This window comes from Halictus rubicundus, chromosome 12 (genome assembly GCF_050948215.1).
Source record: "Halictus rubicundus isolate RS-2024b chromosome 12, iyHalRubi1_principal, whole genome shotgun sequence".
NCBI lineage: Eukaryota > Metazoa > Arthropoda > Insecta > Hymenoptera > Halictidae > Halictus > Halictus rubicundus.
Genome location: NC_135160.1, coordinates 9,782,143 through 9,806,532, shown reverse-complemented (window position 1 = coordinate 9,806,532; position 24,390 = coordinate 9,782,143). Strand labels below are relative to the sequence as shown.

General features: G+C 44.2%; 2 protein-coding genes across 3 annotated transcripts in view; one reads left to right on the top strand and one right to left on the bottom strand.

The window, feature by feature from the left end:
* LOC143359657 (phosphatase and actin regulator 2) overlaps positions 1 to 24,390 on the top strand; it is a 349,047-nt gene that overhangs the window by 6,380 nt on the left and 318,277 nt on the right. The window contains exon 1 of one of the 2 annotated variants that reach the window (XM_076797760.1): positions 16,485 to 17,913. The exons of the other annotated variant lie outside the window; for it this stretch is intronic. Coding sequence (XP_076653875.1) covers positions 17,880 to 17,913 — 34 coding nt within the window. The 5' untranslated portion in view covers positions 16,485 to 17,879. Of the gene's footprint in view, positions 1 to 16,484; positions 17,914 to 24,390 lie in introns of those variants that run through there. 2 annotated transcript variants of the gene reach the window in all.
* On the bottom strand, positions 1,275 to 3,680 carry LOC143359672 (uncharacterized). The gene is made up of 3 exons (XM_076797796.1): positions 3,409 to 3,680; positions 2,679 to 2,838; positions 1,275 to 1,912 (listed from the first exon to the last, which is right to left on the bottom strand). The coding sequence occupies exons 1-3, from the start codon at positions 3,491 to 3,493 to the stop codon at positions 1,894 to 1,896; spliced, it is 264 nt and encodes an 87-aa protein (XP_076653911.1). The 5' UTR covers positions 3,494 to 3,680; the 3' UTR covers positions 1,275 to 1,893.

Sequence of the window (24,390 nt, the reverse complement as noted above, 5' to 3'; positions counted from 1 at the left end):
TAAATAAAAATCAACTAGACCTTTTTTACCATAAACGTACCGAACAACACATAACTGTCATACCTTTTTTCCTGATACCCGATTATGACGTGTGTTCCGTTGCAGCCAAATTTGACTTTTTCTCGACAGAAAAATTTGTGACCACCTCTCAAAGCTAAGCAAATACATAGAAATAAAGCTTACGCTACTAACTGTTCCCGAGTCTTTATACAAAATTTAAAGAAGCACCAATCGCACTACATCTTTCGAATCGTCTTTGGACAACGACGAGCTGTTAGGGTTTTTCGCCTAGTTCTGGAGCACTTGCGACCTCTTTAACCATGGAGCCGCCATTGCCGGTACGAAAATCTGCAAGTCCCACCGGCTTCCATTTATAGTCCGAGTTCAACGCCGCGAGACGGTCGCCATAATTCGCCGGTGCTTCGTCCAGATTCCGCTGGAACTCCGGTGGGCCATTGCGCGGAAGATCCGGTGAACTCTGGAAAATGTCCGGGATACGGCCGCCATAATCGTTGTAGTCGGCGTAATCGCCGTTTCTTTTATGCAGAGTGCTCCATGGCCCGTAGAAACGATGCATCACCGGGTCGTGGTACGGTTTAAGTCGGTCTGAAACGATCAAGATGAATTCCCCGGTAAATTCGGCCTGTTCGTCCCGAGATTCGACGTTCCCGGTTTTTCTTAATATCCTTCGGGAAAGGGTTCGAACCCTTTAAGCCGACGAGCAGGGCTCGGAGATGCGATTTCATCTCAATCACCGCGCAGTTTACCGCCCGTACAATCACTCTGCGGATTTTATTCGTTACACGCGATCGTTTAGCGAAATGTTTGACGGCGCACAAGTCTGAAAATTATTTCGCCTAAGAGAATGTTCTTTCTTATGGTTTAACGTGCGAGGGCAAGTTCTGCTTCGTTACATTAATAAAATTGTAGCGTGTGTGTTTCGTTTAAGATAAAAATGCAATTTATGCTCAACTTAACGTGTACAGATTTGTTTTCCTCCGATTTTGTATATTACACTATAAAAATTGATGCCTGTGTATTTAACCACAGCGTAGATATTATTAAACTCAGGTGTTATTAGCATGACCAATAAATACTCTGCCATTTACCGACCACATCTATTCAGACTTCGAATTTTGAAATTAATTATATTGGCTGACCTAATAAATACAAATTAAACACATGTATGTATGCTATCGATTTAAATTCGAGAATCAAAGAGGTACCAACCACTAAATGGGACAAATGAATTTTCAATACAAGATTGTTTTCTCGAAAGATAATTTATTTCATATTTATATTAAAAACGCACAAACAGGTGTTGTTCTAAGTAAGTTTCGCCGAGTTTTTGCAAACAAAAGTATCGACTTGCCCGATTCCGTGTCCTCGAGGAACGCAGCGTCTGCGCACAGTATAGCCAGCGAGGCTAAGATTGCGATCGAATTCCTCATTTCTCGATCCTTCGTCTCCGAAGTGATAGAGCGCACTGTCGTTTAGGAGATCTCAGTGTCTCTTATATACGCGCAGTCGCTGTCCCGAAAATGAGCTGTCTGTTTCAACAATCAGCGAATCTCCGCCTCGGTTAGCAGAGATCGCTAATTTTTTAACGGGTCCCGGAGACAACGTAAATTCGCGGAATCCGTGTCCCACGAGCTGTGAAACGTTTTCGCCTTTTCGAAACAGTGGTTGCGCGTGTCGTGTATTGCTTGCTATTGGCTGTCCATTAAGCGATTGAATATCGATTCGGCGAATTTTACAGAGGCATATGAAAGTACAAAAGTTTGCAAATATGGTGAAGAATTGATTGCACTGGATTCCGTGACGATTAAATGTGGCCAGGGTGTGTATGGCGATAGAGGATGATTTTTGGTCAAAGAAATTCGATGATGCTGGTCAACGACCCCACCCGCCCCTGCAACAGACAAATTAAAAATTGTAAAGAAAATTAATTTGAATAAATTCAATTTTCATTATCGTTGTTCCATTATTATGTTGTCTTTTGTCGTTCACGATACTGGAAGTGATATATGATCGTGTCGTACCAAATTATGTCCATTGGATAAATATAATTTAGCAATGTAAATAACTAAATAATGGTGTACAGCGAAAATATTGGTATTACATGATAATTATTAATTTATATATGTTATGCATGAAACCAATGATGAAAGTTTGGAGAGTGCTTGTATGTTGTTAACTGGACTGTAGTAACGTATCTCAGTGATTAAATAATGATGTGAAAAGGGTACTATCAAATCATTGTTACTAATAACGTATATGTTACGAATAAATTCAATGGTGCAGTGAAGCAGATAGATATTAAACTATCGAAGAACTCGTGCTCGTATATTGTTAACCAGTCGTTTCATGGAGTTCAAGTTTCACAGCCCACAGATTCTGATATCGATAGGTAGTAATTACACTAAATACACGACTTCGTTAACAAACTCACTGACAGCACCCGATATCCGGACAAAGAGAGCTCGACCAAGAAAATGTGCGAATAATGCAGGTATTGCAAGTTCTACTATTATAATGATTATTGCCCGGAGATTCTACAAATTTCCAGCGCTAATGGTCCGAAAGAACGGACCCGGTCGTTTTCGAAGTTTCCATTTCGCTTGCAGCGGCCGGCGACGCGCATGCACCGCGATTATTATTATTTATTGTTCTCTTACCCAACATTAGCGTAGGACATGGTGGATGTTCGTTGCTTCACCAGTGAATCAAAGCCGCCATTATTGCCCGCGTCGTCGTCCATTTCGTAATATGGTCTGCCGAACCAGAATGCGTAACCATTACGGAAAGCATCCGATGATTGTAGTGACTCCGAGTCATCTAGGCATTAAAAAACAAAATTGATCCATCGTTGGTGTCAGCAATGGTATTTAGCTGTCGGAAAAATTTTAAACCGTTCTTCAACTCTTCATATTTTGGCAAAAGTTTACTCCTATCGAACTGAAGAATAAAACAAAATAATAAATAAATATAAAAATATTTCTTCAATTTAAATTGCTGTCGTACTATTAGTAATTAGAATGTTTGAGAAAATAATAAATGTCTACGTAGCTCCCATATCTTGCAGTTAATGCAGGCAAATTTCATTTTCATAAAAATTTCCCGTCTAAATGCTACGCTATTTTTGAGTTATTGATATTTTTACTGAATTTCTGTCCGACTTCCAAAATTTTTATTTGGCATGAGAATCCACAGTCCAGCAATTTAACTTTCCAAATTACATATCGGCGATTGTTCCAATGATTTGTTGGTTCGAGTTCGCTTTTAGGAGCGACGTAAGTGCAAAATAGGTGAGCACAGTGGTGAAACGCGACGCTCTCAATCAACGCCGATTGTTAGATGAGGTTTCGAATTTATCCGGCGACCCGATAGTTTGCAACCAGCACTCACTGATATCCCATTGAGGAAGTGGCTTTGCACCGACGAGAACTATCGCCAATAAAACAGCGCAAACCGCGACAGAACCTTCGGCCATGTCCAACGGTATTCAGAGCAGAGATGAAATCACGGGGCACAATTTTCGTCTGGATCATCACGATCTCGCTCTCACGCTTATATAGTCCGGATCACGATGTCCGCTGTGCGATTCGTCGATTCCTTGGTCGCGACGCGTCAACAAAGTCTCTGTTATCTTACGGTTAAAAACACGGGCATGACGAGCACCGCTAATGAGCAAGACAATCTCCGGGAAGCTGTCGGCAACACGCTTCTTTCGCATTCAAATGAAAAAACCACGGTCACGCTCGAAACAGTTTTTATGCTTCACCTCTGGCGACGATCGAGATTTATATTCCAGTAGCTGACTTGGCGTGATTCAATGTGTACTCAACAATTTGTAACTCGATCTCTGAAAATTAGCGTCTTCATTTTTTATAGTGCCTCCATCAGTCACTTTATTTTTAGGCATTTTAGTCATTTTATATTGGGTCTATTTATTGTGTGCTTAACACACACTTAGTACGCACTGTGTACACATGGTATCACGCATAATTATTCAAACGACTTAAAATGTCTGAGAGTGTAAACCGTGGTGCGTAAAAATTTATTTACCTACTAATTTTCATTCAAAACTAGTCTCCGCTCTGGTTATTAGCTTGAATAATTTTAAATTCTTGCTGGATTAATTTTAGCAAGGGTTTCACTAAAATTTTGAAGAAAATAAAACCGGATAATTGAAATTAAGGTGCAGTTCAAGTGCGCGTTATGATTAAGAGCGTAACCGAACTCGTACGGTAAAAAAGAAAAATGTTAATTGTTCTAATAAACGATACTGACAGGAACACGGAACAGTTGTGCACCTTTTAAGAACGTAATAAAGCGCGATTGTATACGCTGTATGTACACTTTATTGGTTGTCGAAGGTACGAGTGTGTGTGCCAGTGACGCGAGTGACAGGTATTATCATAAATTGCATGTTATGGTGGACAGGTAGGTTTGTTTAGTGCACTTTAAATATTATTTGACGAGCGGCCCGTACGCATCTATGTCACCGTTCGTTTGTTTACTTCGCGCGGCAGGTGTTTAATGAACAGAACAAATATATGCCCGGTCAAACAGTTTTCTCGGTTTGTTTGATATTATCGATATTTTCACGGAGGCCGTGTTCTGTTTGACGTTTATTAGCGGGAGTTACAGTGGAAACTCCATTAGACTTCACGAATGCAGTTGTTTATGTTTTGCAGAGCCGAGGCGTGCAAGACGCTCCGCTGATAAACCCGATTCCCGATGTGAATCATGAATATTCAAACTTTTTATTAAATCTCGCGCCTTTGTCGTGGCGGCAGAATAGATTTTGGCAAAAACTGGTTCCGAGGGGAAAATTGGAAATGCTGATGAAAGACGGCTCGACCGTTTTTCATTTTACAAACGCGAAACAAAGGCGACAACTACTTTACGGAAAGCTTGTTTTCCTGAACGGAAAATGCACCTGTTTTATTTACAACAATCCTAATGAACAGAAAAAGTCTCGTCATTTTTATATGCAACACATACCGGTTACTTTTACAGCTCGGTTCGGTGTTAATAATCCAGCGGAAGGATCGCGGCCACAATAAAAAACAGTTTAAATTCTCCCCACGAGTCGTTCCTTTCATATCGCAAAAATTGGACAAAGGCTGTCAATATTACCGAACCATGACACGTTATCGACTCCCGTAAAAAATAAATATTAAACTCGTCAGAATGCCGACAGAATATTTTCGTTACAATACGCAACAAACCCGACAGCAGAGCGAATGTTAGCGACTGTGGTTGAAGAGCACGAAAGGAACGTTAAAAATATTCTGGACACGCACATTTTTCCATTACACAATTTCGTATAAAAACAGTAGAACTACCGCGAGCAATTACAATTCTCCGCGAGTTCCTGTAAACATGTAAGAATCTTCATATTCATTACAATTGTAGGCTGACAGTCGTGATAAAGTACAATTTTCACAAATTTTCTCCGATTTCGTAAACTAATCCTTCGAACTTCTGAAAAGAGTTGAAGCAGCTTCGAGAAAGTTGAATTCTGCGTTTCCAGATATTAATTCCGCCGAAGTTGCTCGGACAGCGTTCGTCGCGTCAGCCGGGCCGCTCACGTCTAAAAATATAAAAAATTTCCGGATTATTTGCACAATGAATATTGCATTCGCGCGACACGGATCGACGTTCGCGCGTGACTCATACGGTGGACGGGCTTGGTCCGTTTGTTTCTGAAACGTCGGGCGTCGGGCAGGAGAAAACCTGACGAAACAACAAAGCCTACACACAAAACGCGCTTCGCTCTTTCCAGCGGAAGCGCGCCAGCAGATCTTAACTATTCAATGAACGTTTGTCCATTCACGACGCTGCTGCCGGCACGTGACGCCGCCGCGTTTTCCGCTCTGGCCGCAGCCGGGACACGCTCGAACAATCGCCGCGAAAACCGTTCCCATCGATTCCGCACGAAATCGGGCCGGGGCGGGCCGGAGCGGGCCCGGGACACTGCCAGCGGCTAACCCGATAATGGTAATCGATTTTAACGAACCGTCTACGGCCGAGCCGTCAGGAGCCCTACTAGTCCGCTTGTTTCACAGGAACACACTCGCTTTTTTTCCCACCTAGATTGTCAAACTACCTGATTGATAGCGTTATCGGACCGATAACAACTTGATTTCACTCACGCGCTTCGCTCGCGATGCTTTTTCGTGTTCCTGCGGGACGCTGATAGCGGAATTGTCCGGCTTGGAAATACAGGCACGATTGTGTAGCTGTCGGATTGTTATTTATTTATGAAATATATCGGGAACATGGCTAGGTAAATCGTAATGATTGGACCGCGGATTTTTATGCGAGAATTGTCTGCGTGACACTTATATCTGTTTTGTGTTTCGTCTTCAATGTGCCCGAGAAAGATTTCTTTTTAGTTAGGTGTGAGCGAAGTCTGGGGTCAGCTATCAGTTCAGCGTTATTGAAAAGTGTCCAGCGTCCCGTTGTTATGGTTCCATTAGAAAGTCTATCGATGGACGCTTGGTGATCCGGTGGATCCAGTGATAAGCCTGGAGGACGAACTGTGCAAATGATCGCGGCGACTTGCGGTGTATTGGTTTCGGACTGTACGACGGCGCAGTTGTTACCCGAAGTGATAGTAGCATCTCGTCAATCGGATATGGAAGTTTGCACCGATCCCCTTGATCCTCCTGCGCAGCCGCGTCCCGATAGTTTAAAGTACAGGGACCGCGAAGCTCTAAGAGCTCTCCGCGGCAATTCTAATCGGATGTGCGACTTAACAACAACAACCGTGGCGGACTTTATGGAACGAGCGCCTATCTCGCAAGTTTCCATGGAGTTATTAGCATGAGGCTTGGCTCCGCGTTTAGTCGAGACGGGCAAGTTTACTTCCCCGTTGAGAAATTAACATCGCCGCCGCTTGGCTGAGAACGATGAACTAAAGTCTTTAGGCAAATATGCTTAAACTTGGAAATTCGAAAGGAATGAAAGAGCAATATTATCGTTCCCGCGAGCGCTATTAACAATACAGTAATTTGTCCAACAAGCCAGCTGTCATTGGCAACTAAACGTCTCCAGGTGTTGAAGAAGGTATATCGCGTTTCTTGTAATTGCAAATTCTTCGGCAACAACGTTATTAACCGTATCGATGCCAGGATTCGTTCACGCCGGGAGCGAGCTCGCGAAGCGCGCGGGTAATTTGCAAAACTAATTGCCGGTTCTCGTTATCAGGAAGGCACGCCAAGTGTCGGGCTTAGTTATCGGTCGGACGAGCGGAGATGATAATGGAGTGCGTGTATTTGGATATAAATGACACCCGATTCGGCACTGTTAATGACAGTCACACTAATTTCGGACCGGCAACCGCCGAGTCTATTAAGATAAAGTGCGATTGGAAACTAGCTCCGAAGTGCATCAGTTTATGTGCTGTACAGCTCCTCTAAAGAACACAGACGAATTATGCAATCATATTTGCGCAACATCACAGGAATCTTTCATACGCCAGAGTTCGGAGAATTACATTAAGGTTACTTCACAAAAGCACTCACAAGCATTCTCAGGGATCAGATATCTGAGGAACCCTCTTATTCTCTGCAAAAAAATTTCAGAAAAAATTATTTGCTGAAACTATATTAAAAAAATTCATCTTTCTTCTGAAATCTTTTTATATGAGTACATTCTTTGATCGAGAACACACAATTTTAAAATGGAAATCATTTTTCTAGATGCTCTAGCCCCCGAGATATTAGAAAAATAGGGTTTTCATCCCCTAGATATGGATCATTACAGATAAAAAAAAATACGTGTCCTGTCTAAATTTAATTATAATCGGCATGCTACACTAGGGTAATGTCCCCTGTCAGTGGACTGCGGATTTTAAGCATTTGTGACAGTAATGAGTAGGTGAAATAGTGACGATATCAAAAGATTTTAAAAATTCCAATACATTATCGGTGACTTGTTCAAATTATTAAGACGAGAAATAAACGTCAATGCAGCTCCTATTTCTTACAATCGATGCAAGAAAGGTTTATTTTGCACAAAGACTCGCAGTGTACGCATCAGTCTTCCCAGTGATCTTCAAAGTATCGGAACACCTTCGCAGGATAACTTGATGAGCCTCGTAGGATACCATAGGACCCAAAGTTGCCCGAGAAGACCCAATTTACTCTCGGTTCAGAGCTACTTCCGACATTCCAGAGGCCTGAAAGTTCTCCCGAGCCAAGAGCCCGGCAGAGACTGAGCGTTTGCTGCCCGAGTGTCCCTATTTCAAACCTTTCCGCTAATCCGTGCGCATGCTCCGGTTCTAATTCCTACATCAACTCTGATCCATAGCATCGTTATCTGGAAAAACTTGCAGATCTTCCCGTTCGTCTTACCGATCACCCTCGGATTTAATCTCCACCAGTTAATAACTTGAAGAACTGTTCGAAACCATTGCTGCGTCGCTGAAACTCGAACGATTATTACCAGACAATAGTCCTCGACTCTTTCAGGAATTCCAAAGGCTCGTTCGTCCGTGTGTACAAGCAACTTCAAACATATCTTAGAACATTGCTTGGCAAACGCGGTGAGCAATCCATTTAGCAAAACACAAGGCCCTGCTACATAAATCAGATAGTCCGGTGTCCCGGGGGCGAGTGTCCATTACACACAAAGTGGAGCGCAATTGTCTGCATTGTGAAATGGAACACGGGCACCGCGGTGTCCATAATGTCAACAATAAACCATGGATCGATACGCTGAAACGTTCTCCCCGAAGGTCTCCGCGCGCATACGGTCTCCATACTTAGCTGCCGCCGGAGAGAGAAGACCGGTCGCTGGAAATTCCATCGGCCAATCGACCGATTCGTCTTCGAGCCCGTTATCAAGGAACACCATCGACGAGAGGTATTACCCCAGGACGAGAAGGTGAAGACGAAGAAGAAGAGGAAGAAGGGGATGTGCGGGCCGAAGGGGGTGTCTCCCGCAAATAAATCTCCCCGTTCCCGTTCGCGTGTCCACGAGCCATTGATTCCGGCGCTGATCCTTTGCGAATACTCGGCCATTGTCGGACCCGCTGGTAATTCCTCCTGCAGACACTGTCGTTTCGATCTGTTCTCCAACGGCACAGTCTCTTTTCTTCGCGACCGTCTCGCGATAGCGGGAAATCCCAAAAATCCGAAAAGTTCGAGTCGAAGGAGATGTATTTATTGTCTAGCGCAAAACGGGGATAATTTTTGCCGAAATCCCAGGTCTCCGGCGTGTCCCATTCTTGAAATTCGACGAGCACTTTGGGAATCCGAAATCCCTGAGTGATTCACTCGGTAATACCGTTCCCCCTTCGGGATCCTTATATTGACGAAGTGGATTTCTTTGGCGGCGGAATCGAGCGAGAACGTAATGAGGAAGTACGGGATTCCGGAGATAGGGAGCCTGAAACCCCTCCGAGGATCTTTTCAACGGCGGATCGACGTCCGCAGGACGTGACCGTGCGCAAACATCGATCCCTAGTATGATTGCCCTGGGAAAACGGCTTCCGAATCCCTCCGATATTGGAGCTTTTACAAATAGGTCGGTGGGTCAGTTGTTTTTTTTTCGTTAGAACAATTGAAAAACGATTCGTGTTTATTCCGCGCACTGTAAACCTGATCCTGAACTCGAGAGTTCGGTAGCGATTTACTGCGAACTGCATGCGCGCTCGCGGGCTTCTATTTAAGCACTGCAATATTTACATTTAGTTTCGTCGTGTTTGAGCATCGTATTTCTTTTTATTTCGCCGGGCTTGTAAAAGCGAATCTGTGTCTTCATACATTTTTAGTATATGCTAATTATAAATGTCTACATTCGTTCTTCAAATATTTAATGCATTTAGTGTTTCATTCGTTTTAAAGATTAATAACAATATATTCCGCGACTGCAAATTTCACAAACAACATCGACACGTTATACATTTCACTTATTGTCAGTTAGGTTTCTCGTATTTTTCCAATTCACAGGAACACATATTGCAGACGTTATAATATTTTATATTAATACGATTGTTTATGGATATTATTATTTATGGCGGCATTCGTTGCGGTAATAACATTTTGTGAGAGCATCGTATGTCTACATATAGTAGCGGCTATAAAAATTGCACCACGTTAGAAATGTCTGTCTGCTTTTCACCACATAAATATTTAAAACTATTTCATCGATTGTGCAAACTTATTGAAAAACGTATGTAAATAATTTAGTCGCAAAAGATGCAATTATCTTTGTCGCTACTGTAGAACGACGAAATTAAATTAACATTTCTAAGAAGAGATGCAATTATCTTTGTTACTATTATAGAATGCTAAAATTACATTCATATTTTATTTAATCCTCGGCTCATTTTCTACTAAAAGTTTTCCCTATCTTTCATTCCAAGACGGTTCCAATACAATTTCCTCTACACAGTAAAATTTGCATATAGTTTTAAAAGTCGTGGATCCGGGCCACTTCAATTTGAACGCTAAAACAACGAGCGCCACAAAAATTTTATTTCCTATAAACGAATCATAGCGTTAAGAAATTCCATACGATCTCCGCAGCTCCGCCTCGACGGTTAAAGGTCACCGTGAATGTCAACAAGATGGACGGGCGCCGCGATTGCATCACATGCGAGGGATATGCGGATGTTTATACGTTTGTAGTACGCACTCGAGAATGCCACGCGGTGTGCAGTAAAAGTTGAGTAGGGTCGAACGAGATTTTAATTTTCCATTACACTTTAAATAGCAATCGATTTTATTTGCCCTCGCGTGTCATGTTTTACGCGTTACCGATAACCTGATGAAAAAATTGTTCAAACAAAAGTTGTTCAGTACTTATGCAGTAATAAATGGCAATAGAAAAATTAGCTCGAAGGTTTCTACGTAATGAAAGTATTAAGATAATTTTTTGTGCTTTTGAAGAAAAGTATTGGAGGTGTTAGCTGAAAAACGGATTAGTTTCGAAGTTATTAATGTTCTGCGCCGACTCCCATAACAGTTCGAACAGTGTGCGCCGTGGCGATCGGATCCATTGCATAAATATCCGCAGCTGCCGAGGGAATTTTTGCCGAGTGCGGTTCGAAAAATAAAATCAACATTTTGTTGCTGTTTCCGTGCCGGCTCGTCCCGTCCCGTGCGTTGTTTTGCGACTGCAATGAACGCCGCAATCTAGTTCTAAGTGCTCGAGAGGAGTTCGCCTCGGATGTGTCCGAAGCAAACAAAAGCAAAACGATCTCTCTCTCTCTTGCCTCTTCGCGCATTGACTTCCTCATTTGCATGGGCATTATGCGACCGGTTACCGGACGCACGCGAAGAAGAATTTGTTTGCCGTTCCTCTCGCTGTAATTGCGACGAAGGACGGCTTGCCTACGCGCTACTAGCTCGATTTACCGAAACGCTTCGCCGCGACGACGACGCTCGTGCAGTTAGGAGGAATGTAATGCACCTTCATTAACGCCGGACATGTTTGCTCAGTCGCCGGTGCACGCGACGCGTGTACATAAACAGAACGCGATCTCCTAACCGAAATGTCATATTTACCTGCGGCGAAGGTCTCCGCTCGCCCATTTTTGTCCGTTTATAATATGGACTTCGCTAAACGTGTCGATAAATGGACAAATTTACGAGGCGTCCATAAAATTGCTAAGTTGATGGCAAAATTGATTGCACAAGAAATCGTCTTGTAGTTTTCACTCATTCACACTTCAGTTTGACCAATCGTGTTCCGTTTGTACGGCTCGAATCGGTGCCTATTTTTGTCCATTTTTCAGGAGGACTTCCTCAAAGGTAATCAAACCAGAATTCCTAACCCAGTCTTCACTTATTCTTCTATTTATTCTATATTAACCCTTTGCACTCGGCGCTATTTTCAATCTAAAACTAAATTTTTCTTCCGTCTTGCAATATTTTCATGTTATTTCTACATATAATATTTAAATGTTTAGTAATCTATTAAATACAAATTTTGTAATCTAACAAATATTTTGTAACATTTTTTGTAATTTCTTTGAAATAGTGCCACAATAATTTCTAGTGGTGCTTCACCACTCGAGTGGAAAGGGTTAATTTCGCCTTAAAGCGTTGCAATAAATATAAATTTTCTTTTCCCGCTTGGAAATTATACACATCAAAGAAGTTGTAACCGTAAAATAAATTGTAGCGGGAAAGGTTAACAGAAGATCGATACAGATTTTCATTTCTTTTTAGAGCGATTCTAATTTCAGAAAAACAATACACATACGTGTCAGTTAACCAGGTAATTTCACAGGCGTCTCGCACACGTTTCTCCGCGATCGCGTACGAAATTCGTATTTAGGTTGCGAAGTGACGCGAACGTTTTCTGCAGCTGTCGGACACCGGTGTCGCGGTATCACGGTCGAATCTAAGAATTCCAGGTAGAACCGGTTTCCTGTCACGGGAGATAACTCATCCCGGGAGTCGGACACGGGTTTTTCATACCTCGGTGAAATCTGTTATCCCGGTGAACAATTTGCTCCCGAGTGACAGTCGTTCTTTCCAAGCTCGTTCCCCGTCGTGGTCGCGGAACGGCATCCGCGCGCCGTAAATAATCCTTGCCGGTAGATCTCGATCCGCGATTCCGTTTCGTCGCGATCCATTTTTTTCCGGCCGGCTGATTCGCAGTTCGATTGAAAAGACCGGCCTCGTCCTTAACTCCTTTTTATACGCCGTCACAACCGGAATTATTAATAGCCCCGATCGATCACACACCATGAGCGGAAAAGCTTCCACGTGGAGAGACTGACGCGGATGCGGCTGCTGCATCCCAACCTGCATCCGAGCTCGACGCATTAGGTCGTTTCATAAATTTCTATCGGTTCTCAAGCTGGCTCTCGGATGAATTTTTAATAAATGTGTTTACGTTCCCGGGAGAATGAAGGGCTTGACGGTGGCATAACCGAGCCGGCCGTATCGGTGAAAAATAAACCGAAAAAGAAGGTTCACCGATTTTCTCTCTGTGCGCTCGGTCTTTTTGAAACCCGGAAAAAGAAAAAAGCGTATACGGTAATTAAACTGCGGATGCTTATGCATGTGTGGTGACTATCGATTTATATTATGGAAAGCTTGTTTTAATTAATATCCAGTTGCGACAGTTTTAATATATTTCCGTCACAGTGAATCTTTCAGTCGGTGAAATCAGTTTTTCCTGGTCTCCATAAAGAAGTATTCGTGAGCATACAAGAGCACGTCTCGCACGAGTTCAATTCAATTTTTAATTAAAACTCATAATTTCTTTAATTTCTTTCAGCAAAGTTAGCATTTGAAAAAGATGTTCCAATCGAGTTTTCATCGAGTAGTTTCTGAAACCGTGTTACTGACGTTGTAGATGCATAGTGCATTGCCGTAACAAATTACGAAAAGTCATGAGAGGGTCATGTCGTAAGCAGATCGGTCGACGTTGTGCGATCGAGATATTAGCTTCGTCATTTTTACGAATGGTTAGTTATCAAATGAAGCCTAAACCGTTCCCGTTGGACAGCGCCAACCGGTGGAACCATGGTCGTCAGAGGCGACGAGAAGCATGTAGAAGAAGAAGAAGAAGAAGAAGAAGAAGAAGAAGCTCATCCGAACGAGTCTCATCCCGTGCGTGGTGGCAATCATAATCGCAGCCTTGTGTTCGCACGCGAGCGTCCCTCGCCGTGCGATTTATGCGGAAGAATGCACCGAACGGATCCCGATCGATCGTTGCACGGATATCCCATGACCTTCCTGCGTGGGCTAAAAATCCCACAGCCTATTTGCGTCAGTCGTTATAGGCTGTGTGCATCGATCCTATTCTTGGAGGCACGGCAGAGCCACACCAGCCTCGACGTGCCGAGGCGAGGCGAGACGAGGCGAGGCGAGGCGAGGCGAGCACATCGCATCGCGAGCGAGCACACAGTCCAATCAACCGCCGGTCGACTGGTCACAAAGCTGTTCTCTTTCTGTTGTGAAGGAGATAGTTCACCGGCGCCTCGGTGTTGGTGTCGAGGCGACGGAAGCCCGGCAAGGTGTGGTGGCCGAGGCACGTTCCTGCACGATGTAAACAGGCCAGCCAGGTCGAGCTCCAGTGCACCCGATACCGTTGACGAAGACGGCCGCGCCGCGCCGCGCGTTTCCACGACTCGCCGTCCAGTTTTTACGACTTTCTTCCGCGATCGTTCGTCGAACGAGATCTCGTGGATCCCCCTCGAACCACCGCCAACGTAGATCTTTACGAACGTAGAGACGCGTACTTCCGCTGTCAAGGTAGCTGCCTCGATACTGGATCATCCTCGGCCCCCGAATAGGATCGCGCGACGTTTGCCTCCGTTTCTCGGGATTTCCGTTGAACATGAGACCGAACATGGGAATCCGCGCTCTGCGGAATGGATATTAGGTTGGTGCACGTTAGGATGTGTCATTCTGGTGCATTCGCCGATTTCGTAATCGCCAAGGTCGCTGCGGCGCGTGCTTGCCGTCGGAGACTGCCATAAGTCTTGCGCGGTCGCGTTTCGGGCCACATGTGTAGCACTTTCGTGTGGTGGACCTCTCTCCCGATGCACTATTGTATTTTTGGATCGAGCGTGGGCATCTTTTTTAATAGGATTTTTAATGGGTTTTTTTAGCTGTTAACACCGGTTTGCGACGAGCACTTTCACTTAGGCTGTTTGGTGGTTTGATTGTGTGATATGTTAGTATTAGACTGAGGGTCTTTATGGAAAATCGCGGGAGACAGAATTCAAGTTGAAATGTCTTTCTTTCTTTAATAAAAGTCTAGTAGGTTGAAAATAATACTTTTTTAAATTCTTGTAGTCTTTCTATTATTTGAAAGTCCACCGACCCATTTTTGTCGTACACGCATAAAATCCGGTTCAATCAACCAATAAGAAATTAATTTGCACGCTTTCACACTCTAATATATTTATCAACCTTAAACTTACTGCGAAATTATGTGTTTTAAACGCGTCTGCCGTCGGTGCTACACGTATCGCGGAACATGATAAGCAGACGATTTTTCAATTGTGAGCATACATTGGTATCGATAACATTTATATAGCGGATTGAAGAAGTATTTATCACATTGATAGAAGGATTAGGAATTGTTGAATCCTCTTAATCTGACCTTCTCTTGTTTAAACAAGAGATATAGCGTTGAGAGTGATTCGGATGTGAGTTAGTCACAGGGCTGGAAAATTGCAGTAAATAAAAGTCCCCTTCTGACGAAAAGATGGTGTAACGATAACATTGCGACGAAGAAGAGAGTCTAGCTTAAGAACTGTTCCGTTTACAGTAGCCTCAGATCCTTGAAACACTTTCCGTCTAAAGAGCACTTGTCGCAGAACATTTTTATTAAAACAGTCTCGTGAAAACGAGTTTAAGCTTCTCCACTCACATGTGCAGTAAAATTCACATTATTTTTGGTTATGATCGCTGAACATGCAAATTTTAAATTGTGAGAGTAGTTATCTCAAACTATAGTGTCACCTTCGATCCTTCTTGGAATTTCAAAGTATGCACAATTGCATTTCTCAAACTGTATCTATAGTAAAAAAAACCACCGAATGACGTATAAAAAATAGCACCGAAGATTGAATAGCACATAAAAGCGGTACCAAAGAATCGAATGCTACACAAAGGAGGTTCCTACAATTCATTTCAAAGCATACACTATTCAAACGAACGGAAAGTTAAATGCCCCTTAGAGGATTATACCGATCCGAACTCGAGGGTACTACCAAAAATAATTCAATCAAACAAATCAAGTGTCCATCGTTATTCGTATTTTCAACGTGAAAAATGTTTTCCAAAAATTCGCTGGTTACACCCGCCGTTGAAATTTATCGACGGGTCTGACCATGGCTGACCAATTCTACTTTCTCCGAGTGCTGGGTCGCGCGTAGCATCCGAATTTTCAAACTCGATTTTCTTGGAAACAAAACGTCAACCGAAAAAATATTCAGTTTAAAAAAAGTAATTTTACAAACAGAATAAACTAATGCCCGTTTGTTCCACTCGTTGAGACACCTCGTATAAGTACTCAAAATTTACTTTAACCCTCGCAAGACGGGTACTTTTGACGATTCTGTGACAGTCACTAATTTGTTTAAAATATTTTTAAGATTACTACTATAAAATTAATGTTGACCTTCTTATTGAACAAATAGCTAATACTTCCAAAAAATTAGAATTTATATGGAACGTCTGGGTCAAAATGGCTCCACGTTCCGGAATCCTAAATCTCCCGCTACACGAAAGAGCTAAAAATCAAATATGTTTCCAATGTTCGCACATACTGAACTCTAGACTAGACGAATCCGAAAATGTTTGCATTCACCAATCTTTCCATCTCGAAACTCTCCCAAAAAAAAAGAAAATGCCCGGCGCCCCCAATTTTCGGCCCGTCCAGAAACCAGCGACAGCGAAGGTTGGGCGTTTAGCCCGGCACGCTGAAGAGCGGCACGCAACAATGAATCTCACTGGCACCAACCTAATAGTTCCCAGAAGCGGAGGGTGTAGCGTGTAGAATCGTTTGTCGGTGTGTCCCACAACGAGAGGATAGTGTGCGGCTAGGTGGTCGCGGTGCGACAACCAGTGGTTTTCTCTCGTTCCAGCCATAATCGTCGGAAAGGCGTGGCAGGGTTGCGTCGTGGTCGTCAGCATTTTTCAACAATCGTGTTGCCGGCTGTTCGCCGGGAAATCGATTAAGCGGACGTAACATACCGGTGGCGACATTACTCTCCGGCGTCGACGAGGACGATCGGCTCGTCGCGATAACGATTCTCGCAGACAGTCCGGGGGTATCGTTGCCAGTGGCGGGACACATTGGATTAGCCGATAGGCCGTAGATCGATGGAAGCCTCGCAGCTGACTGTGTGCAGCGTCACGCGATACGGTTCAAGTGCATCGGGGAAAAACAAACAGCCGGTTCCGCCTTCTTCGCGACATTCCTCGCGCAAATCCGTCGACGGAGCTAAAAACGGCCGGGAGATCGTTGGAGGACGAGCAGGTTGATCAATCGTTGATCATCGCCGAAGACGGACACCTGTGGGCAACCGGTGATTAAAGAAACATTCGTTTCGCCTGGCATAAATACCGACGGCGGTCGCGCCCACCTATCCAGGGTGTGTCTGTCACGTGCTCGCCAGTCATTAACCACCACTCGAGCCTGGTCCTTGGGAGGGTGAGACGTCGATTCGCTCTACGAACGATTGATCCTACAACGATCAACGAGTTCTCGATCGTCTGGAGTGCGCCACGCTCCTCCGAGCCGATGCCGAAGACAACACCCACCGACAGCAAGGTCCGCGTGAAACCGGTTTCCCGGCGCGGGACACAGATCTCCGGGATCGTTTCATAGTTTTCGATAGTTACCCTCGGTGAAAGCTTCGCATCCGCCGTGGCGTGGGTCCGAGAACTCTCGAGCGTGAAGGAGGATCGTGCAGGAGAAAAGAGGCTCGATCGATCGGTCGCAACCTTCGGCGGACATCTTCATCCTCCGGACGGCATCCTTGGGCTAGAAACTGCGTCTAGTTCGAAGCTATCGGGCCGCGTGGACACGTCGGCCGGCGAAATCGCCTCGATGGAAATGTCAAGTGGACTCCTCGCCTCGTGAATATTCAGAGAGGTTATATTCGTCGGGCCGGCCTCTGATTGGACAAAGCGAGACTTCCGTATTGAATGTGCCGCGCGATCGCGAAACGATGAGGCACGGATTAATGTCCGGCTCGCCGGGGATTTAATATTCCGCGTGATATCGCGCGGAATCCGATCACGCGAACACCCTCGGCCCCGAGGACGACCCCGAATCAGGCACAAGGACACCGGATCTCGCCAGGCTATCCTTCGAGGACGCGCGGCTCCATGCAGATTTAACTTGGCTCTCCTGTTGCTTCGCCGGGCACGCACCCTGAAATGAGCCTGCTGCGATTCGGCCCCTTCAAGGACGGTACGTCGACTCTTGATTAAGGAACAAATGATCGCGTCCTACATGCTCCTATGGTATTAATAGACAGGGGATTTTATTGCATTCTTAAAAATTGTTGGGATTCTTCTCAGGAGGTCAGGTAAATGGAATATACCACAGCACTTAACTGTACGTAACTGTATGTTTAATTGTACGTAAAGAGACTGCCGGTCGCGCACATGCTCATGGTTCGGCGGTCGAGAGCATGATCGGCGATCACGCGGCAGCGGTCAACGCGTTACAAGACAAAAGAATATCGCAGGCGGTTCAAGTGTCTTACGTGCGGGCACTTTGGAAGTCTTAACAAAAATAAAGACGGTACGAATATTAGAAGAATTTCAAAATACTATTACAAAGAAAATCTATTTCAATTTAGGCAGAAAATGTTTATTTTGCATAAAGATCCCCTGTCTGGTTACTAAAAATATAAAATTCTTTTCTAATTCTTTTGCTAATTCTAAAACAGAGTTCGACACGCATTCGCATTCTCTTGAATGCCAGTCGAACAACGTTTTCGCAGAAGCATTTGATTGCAGTATGAATGAATGGTGCGAGGGCACTCGAACGAATCGGTTTTGCGTGTCGGACAATATTCCATGTTCGTCAAAGCGTTGAACGCGCAAGAGGATCGAAGAGTGACTTGATTTGAAGGTGGAACGTCTCTCGTGTATCGATTTGGCAGCGATCTACCGCAAGCATTTGGGTCATCGATTCGGCCGAAGGGAAGCGGAGTAATGTCTGTAGCCTTCAAAAAATTCATGGGAAGGGGGAGGATGGCGATCCCGAAGAATCCCGGGACGGAACTTTTCTCCTGAATAGTCCGCAATCAGCATTCGCGGGACGAGTATCGTGCGATCTCGCGACGCTGGGGAAAAAAAAAGAAAGGCCAACGAAGTGCCGAACAGTTTTAATAGTCCATAAAACTTCCTGATGCTGTGGAACTTTCTGAAACGATACTTTTCGTATTCGGCTACACCCTACCGTCGCCTTCTTCCTCTTTCTCTTTCGGCGCAGAGATTCTCTGCGACGATACAACTGCTCGTCGGATGGTATCGCAGCATGCAATTCGCTCGGATGATTGAACATTAGTGTTATTTTATTCAGAAGTTTCTGCTGCAATGTTTTTTGATGAAGCATTTGTCTGTACGCCAATATCCCGCGCTACCGGCGAAAAATTTCAAATTTTTGGACGCGCTCGCACAGAGGGATGAAATTGCGGATCACGCTGCCCCTGTGGCTATAGCAACAGTCGGAACTTTGGTCGTTACAGAGCGACGTTCGTTACTGCATGCATGGCCAATGCTGGTCACGAATCGAGCTCTTGATATTTTTCAATGTTTTGTACTCTGTTTTGTGGGTTATAATTTAATCTTCGCAAATTTTTTGAGATAATTCCGACGTTCTCTGCATTCGATTTAAAATTAATGTACTCGCCGTTTACTGTTTATTGCAATTTTAAATCGTGCATGCAACTTTAAAGCTGAAACGTTTTATTGCATGTGACGAGTTTACAAAATGACGTTCGATTAAAAGAGTAATGATAAAAACAGGCGTGTTTCATTTTTTAATATTTCCGTGCGGGTTTATTGGATAGATTTTGTGTGGTCGAAAAAGTAATCTGAATACAAATATCACGGTTGCCCGAACTTCAATACTGTTACATTCTTCGCTTTGCTGGTATTGCCAAGAAATATTTCGAATATTTTCGAGAAGCAGGATTACGTTATTGAATGCATCACAGTAGTAGAATGAAAATATTGCAGTTCAATCATCAGATAAGAGAGATAAACATATTTTACGCGTTCGAGTGTCGAAGGAAAGATATTCTGTTCATTGAAATTTTGTTTCTTATTGGAAATACTGTTTATTTATTATATATTCCATTTGTTTAGATCATTTTTACCTTCTGTTCTACGTTCTCTCAAATTCTTACACATAATACAGTGTTTTTCAATGACATTCGGGCGCGTTTTAATTGAGAATAACTTTTTGAAAGTAGACCAAGGAATTTGAGTTCCCTTGAGAGTTTACTGAACGCCTCATATAAAAAATTTTTTTAAAATTTCAACTGGATAATTGTAGGAAGTGAATGATAAAGTATGAAGGTGTCTCTAATAATTTCACCGCTTGTATTTTTAAATATTCGTCAAAGTCAATATACTGATGTATCCCCGAAGGGTTAACATGTGAAACAGAGGGATGAATAAGGGTTAGAGAGTACGCGAATAGGAATTGGTGCGACGAAAGTCGCCATATTTACACGCGGGATTTCCGGGAGCGACAAACTCCCACTGACACAAAATCATCGCGGCGAAAACACGATTTGCGTTGATCAGTCGCGAAACAGGGGCGGCGGGATGCGGGGTTCGGTAGTGTCCCAAACATTTTAAAGGATTACAGGGAATCCCTATTACGTCGGCGAGAGAGCCGCGATTTTCTGGGCGCCAGGGCTGAAAGTTCGCGTGCAAAAGCAAACTTCCGCGGCGAATGCGCGCCGGCAATACGCGCGCGGCTCCGGTTCCGCTTTATATTTGCCTGCCGCGCGGAAGAGGCACTTTAAAGGACAAACATTTCGAGGCTCTCCTCGTTCTTGGGCGTCGCGTCGTCACGCCGAGGAGAGAGCGCGCGCGTCCGTTCGTTCGTTTTCCATTCGCCGGTATTTTTCCTTTATCCGTGAGCCGGCGCTCATCGGGACCGCAATACCCGGCTAGGTGAGAAGCACTTCCGTTCTGAATGCGCCTGGCTCGGCTCGTCTCGGCCCAGCTCGGCTGAAAAGGAAAACGAGAGTGTCGGTGGATGGCTACGATTTTCCATGGAGCGTCACGACGACGGTTACGTAACAATGAGGCGTCGCGGCGCTGCCGGTGCCGCCCCGGCAACGATCTATCTCTGTTCTCGCACGCCTCGTCGGCTTCGAGTAGACTTTCGAGCAACCGGCTCCGACGAGCGTGTTTCAATGGGTTTTATAGTGCCGTGGATTAGGCGTGACATTGGCATGCATGTGTGAAATTTAAAGGAAACATCGCTGGTACACTGTTCCAGCTATCGGGCGATCCACGGGTCAAGGCAAACGCTATTCTGCGGGGGATTATGAAATTATTCTAATGAAATTACGACAGTGCGAGATTGTCCTGTGTTAAACATGATTGTCGTTGGTCCTGAGACATTTTTCGAATGCGAAACGTTTTCTAAAAAAATGTCTCCACCGTTTAAACAAATTTACCAACGTCTAGATTGCATGAATATAACAGAGAGTGTGTCACAAGCAAGCAGAACAAATAAAAAGAGGGATCATTAGAAACAGCAGTGTAAACATTTAACAAAGACACCGACGCAAGGGCGCACCAAGGGCGGACGTAATATAGCGATCAGTTAAGCCGGATAGGGGACATCTGATTATGCAACCTCGTTCTCGGCGGCCAGTGTCAATGACAGATGTCTCCGCCCTTGAAGAACCAACTCTCTGCAGCTACACATTTCGACGAAAATCGATCCACGGCGTTTGAACAATGAGAAGCTTTGTGGCGTTTTTCGATGGTACTGTTTCTTCCTACCGAGGAGTAAGATCAATGAGTCGCGCGAAGGCCACCGGGAAACTACCCCGCGCCTTTTAATTACCCTAAGCGCAGCGCTCCGGGCTCAATTGGGTTAATTTTCCTCTGTTTACGGGATTAGAATCTTTTTAGGTCGACGTGTGCAGTAACACACCACTTTTTGCTCATTTTTTAATCTACGGTCACCGTTTCGATCGAACTAGTATAATTATACTTTTGCAACCTTCTTAAAATTTTCACATTGTTGAAGTTGTGCTAAGAATTTTCGTCGCTATAAAATTGCACTTTGCAACTCCTGCAAAAACTCGCGCTGTTTGAGGATAGAGCTTGTTAAACGATGACAAATTTTCCTGCACAATTTTTTTCTATCTGCAAAAAGAACAAAATTACAGTGGATCCATTTTGTACACAATTTTCTCCATACTTTCATTGTTTCATTTTGAATGAAGGATGAACGCGATTTTTCACTGGCGATTTAGGAATTTCATACGTATAATGGCAGAATATTCTTCGTCAAAATGGGTCACAGTTGCCCGCGCCGCTGTGCAGTAACATTATTATTGCGTTTGGCAATGGCGCCGCTAACGAACCGTACGCAGACGGTTCCAAAAATTCCGCGGAGAACAATTTAAAGAACCGAGCGTCGGTTCGTTCTGTTCCACGGTGTACAGAGACATCGCAGTCGGCTATAATTCGCGGGACGAAACATGGACGCATTTGAACCGAATCCAACGGAACGAACCTGGGTCGTCATTTTTTACGACGAAAGCGAGATTCAATAACGAAATTTCCGCGCGAGGGAAGCCGAACGTCGCCGACTTTCCGCGTCCTGTAAAAACCTGCAACTTTTCGATCAGGATCCAATAAGAACCCCGCCTCTGGCCCTCCCTCAAATCACCTCGACCCGACGCCCTGACTCCTCCTCGCCATTTTTTCCGCTGCTTGCACCCCGATAACGTTCGTTCGTCGTTCAATATAAGTGACACATGGTTCTATGGCTGATGGCAGCTAGGCGAAACTTTCGCGGACCTCTCTTTCCAACGACCCTTCCTGTTTAACCCTTAATCCCTTGACATACAAATTAAATGGAACTTGATGCGACCGAAGAATACCATTTAATTTCGCTCAACTGAACAGTTACGTGAAAATTGTCAAACTCGTCAAAGTCTACAGTGACCCATAAAATGAATGACGAGTCAAACTCGTCATTGTATGTTAAGGGGTTAACTGGACAACAAAATTTCTGTATTTTCAAGTTTCTCTAACTTCTTTCGAACGCTTGGACTATTTAGTCCCAAAAATGTCGAAAAATTGAAAAATTGAAAAATTGAAAGGGGTGATTCCCGAGGCCATTGGGAAAATTGGAAATGTAAACTATGATTCCTCTTTTCTGACCAAAGAATGAAGGCATATAATGGAGGTTTAAGTAGGAAGATGTTGAAGAGAGCACTGTTTAATTTAAGTGGCCACTGTCTCGATCGGATCTGTTCTATCAAGGCGACAGTATAACCCCGCGAATAAAACGGGAATCCAATAAAAGGAGCGGAGTCGTAAAGAGCGAGGGCAGGTTCTTCATGAATTCTGTAGCTATAGATAATAAAACGAACCTGAATGGAGCGACGGGATTGCTCGCGGCAGCCGTAAACCTCGAACTTTGTATATCTTCTCTCGAATCAATCCGCGAGCGTCGAGATTTCGCCGGAGACGTTCGAATGCTTCAATTACACGAGATTTTTCTGTACAGCGAAGAAGGGTCGCGAAAAATGGGATGCGCCGCCATTTTCGGACGAGCCTTGCCCGTTATTGAAATAGTTTTCCGGGAGATATTATAGCGTGCGCGAAACTAGTTTCGTTCTCGCCAAAAGGTAAATAGTACCCGGTGGCGAGTCCAAAGAACGGCCACTCCACGGACCCCGGGGTTCATAATGGCCGACCGGAAAACTTCGTTTGCCGAATGAATTCTGCAACGGGCTATTAAACAGAATACCCTCCCGCTGGAAATTCTGCTCGCCTAATCCCCGCTGTAATTTGCCGTAGAATTGTTCGGCAAACTCTTTCCCCGCTGTCGCGTGGAAATTTCGTTCCCGGAATTGATCCCGAAATCGTTGAACCCCCTGGACCTCGAACACCGTTTTGCGGACCGCGTCAAAACAAAGCTTGCGACTGTTAAACCCGAAAGAGAAATGCTCGGCTGGCCCATAATCAAAATGGACAACAAACTACTGTGCGAATGTGCAGTGCAACCCGTGTTGACATACGGGACACGACCGCGGCGATGTATACCGATTGTTTGAACTTGTCGCCAAGGACATCCGAACAACTAGAATTTCTCTATAAATTCGCATTCTGATGCGTTTCAAAACTCACACTTCGCGGCGAACTGAAATATTCGTTATGAAATACGTACCGTCAATACCATCGTGGTGTTGTGTAGATTATTTGTTTAAATTATTGTCCGAAAGATTTATGAAACTGTATTTATACTGAAAAGTGTTGTAGTAGAGGATGGTTTCGTAATTGTGGAAAAATACCACAAAAGCATCCTGATAAAAGTTCCATAAAATAATAATTAGGAACGAAATCGTTTTGCCATTAGTGTTGATGTTCTGTTTACTCGGTATACTTTTCTACGTTCCATGCAAGCGATAATAAATCGAGGAATAGTGCACGATGTAGGTGACTTTTTAGTCCGCCAATTTTCGCACATCCCAAGACATTAGTGTACTTTTTCTTTATCGCCAACAGTTTCGTAGATAAGCAAAAGGGTTGATCTAAACGACACCGTGTGCGAACGATATTACAATTTCAGAGTCGAGTAAACGGGTCGCTGATCGTGTCGTCACGTTGCAGAAAGATGTCAAAGAGAAACCGTCGAAGTTGCCCATAATTATCCGCTAGAAAGCGA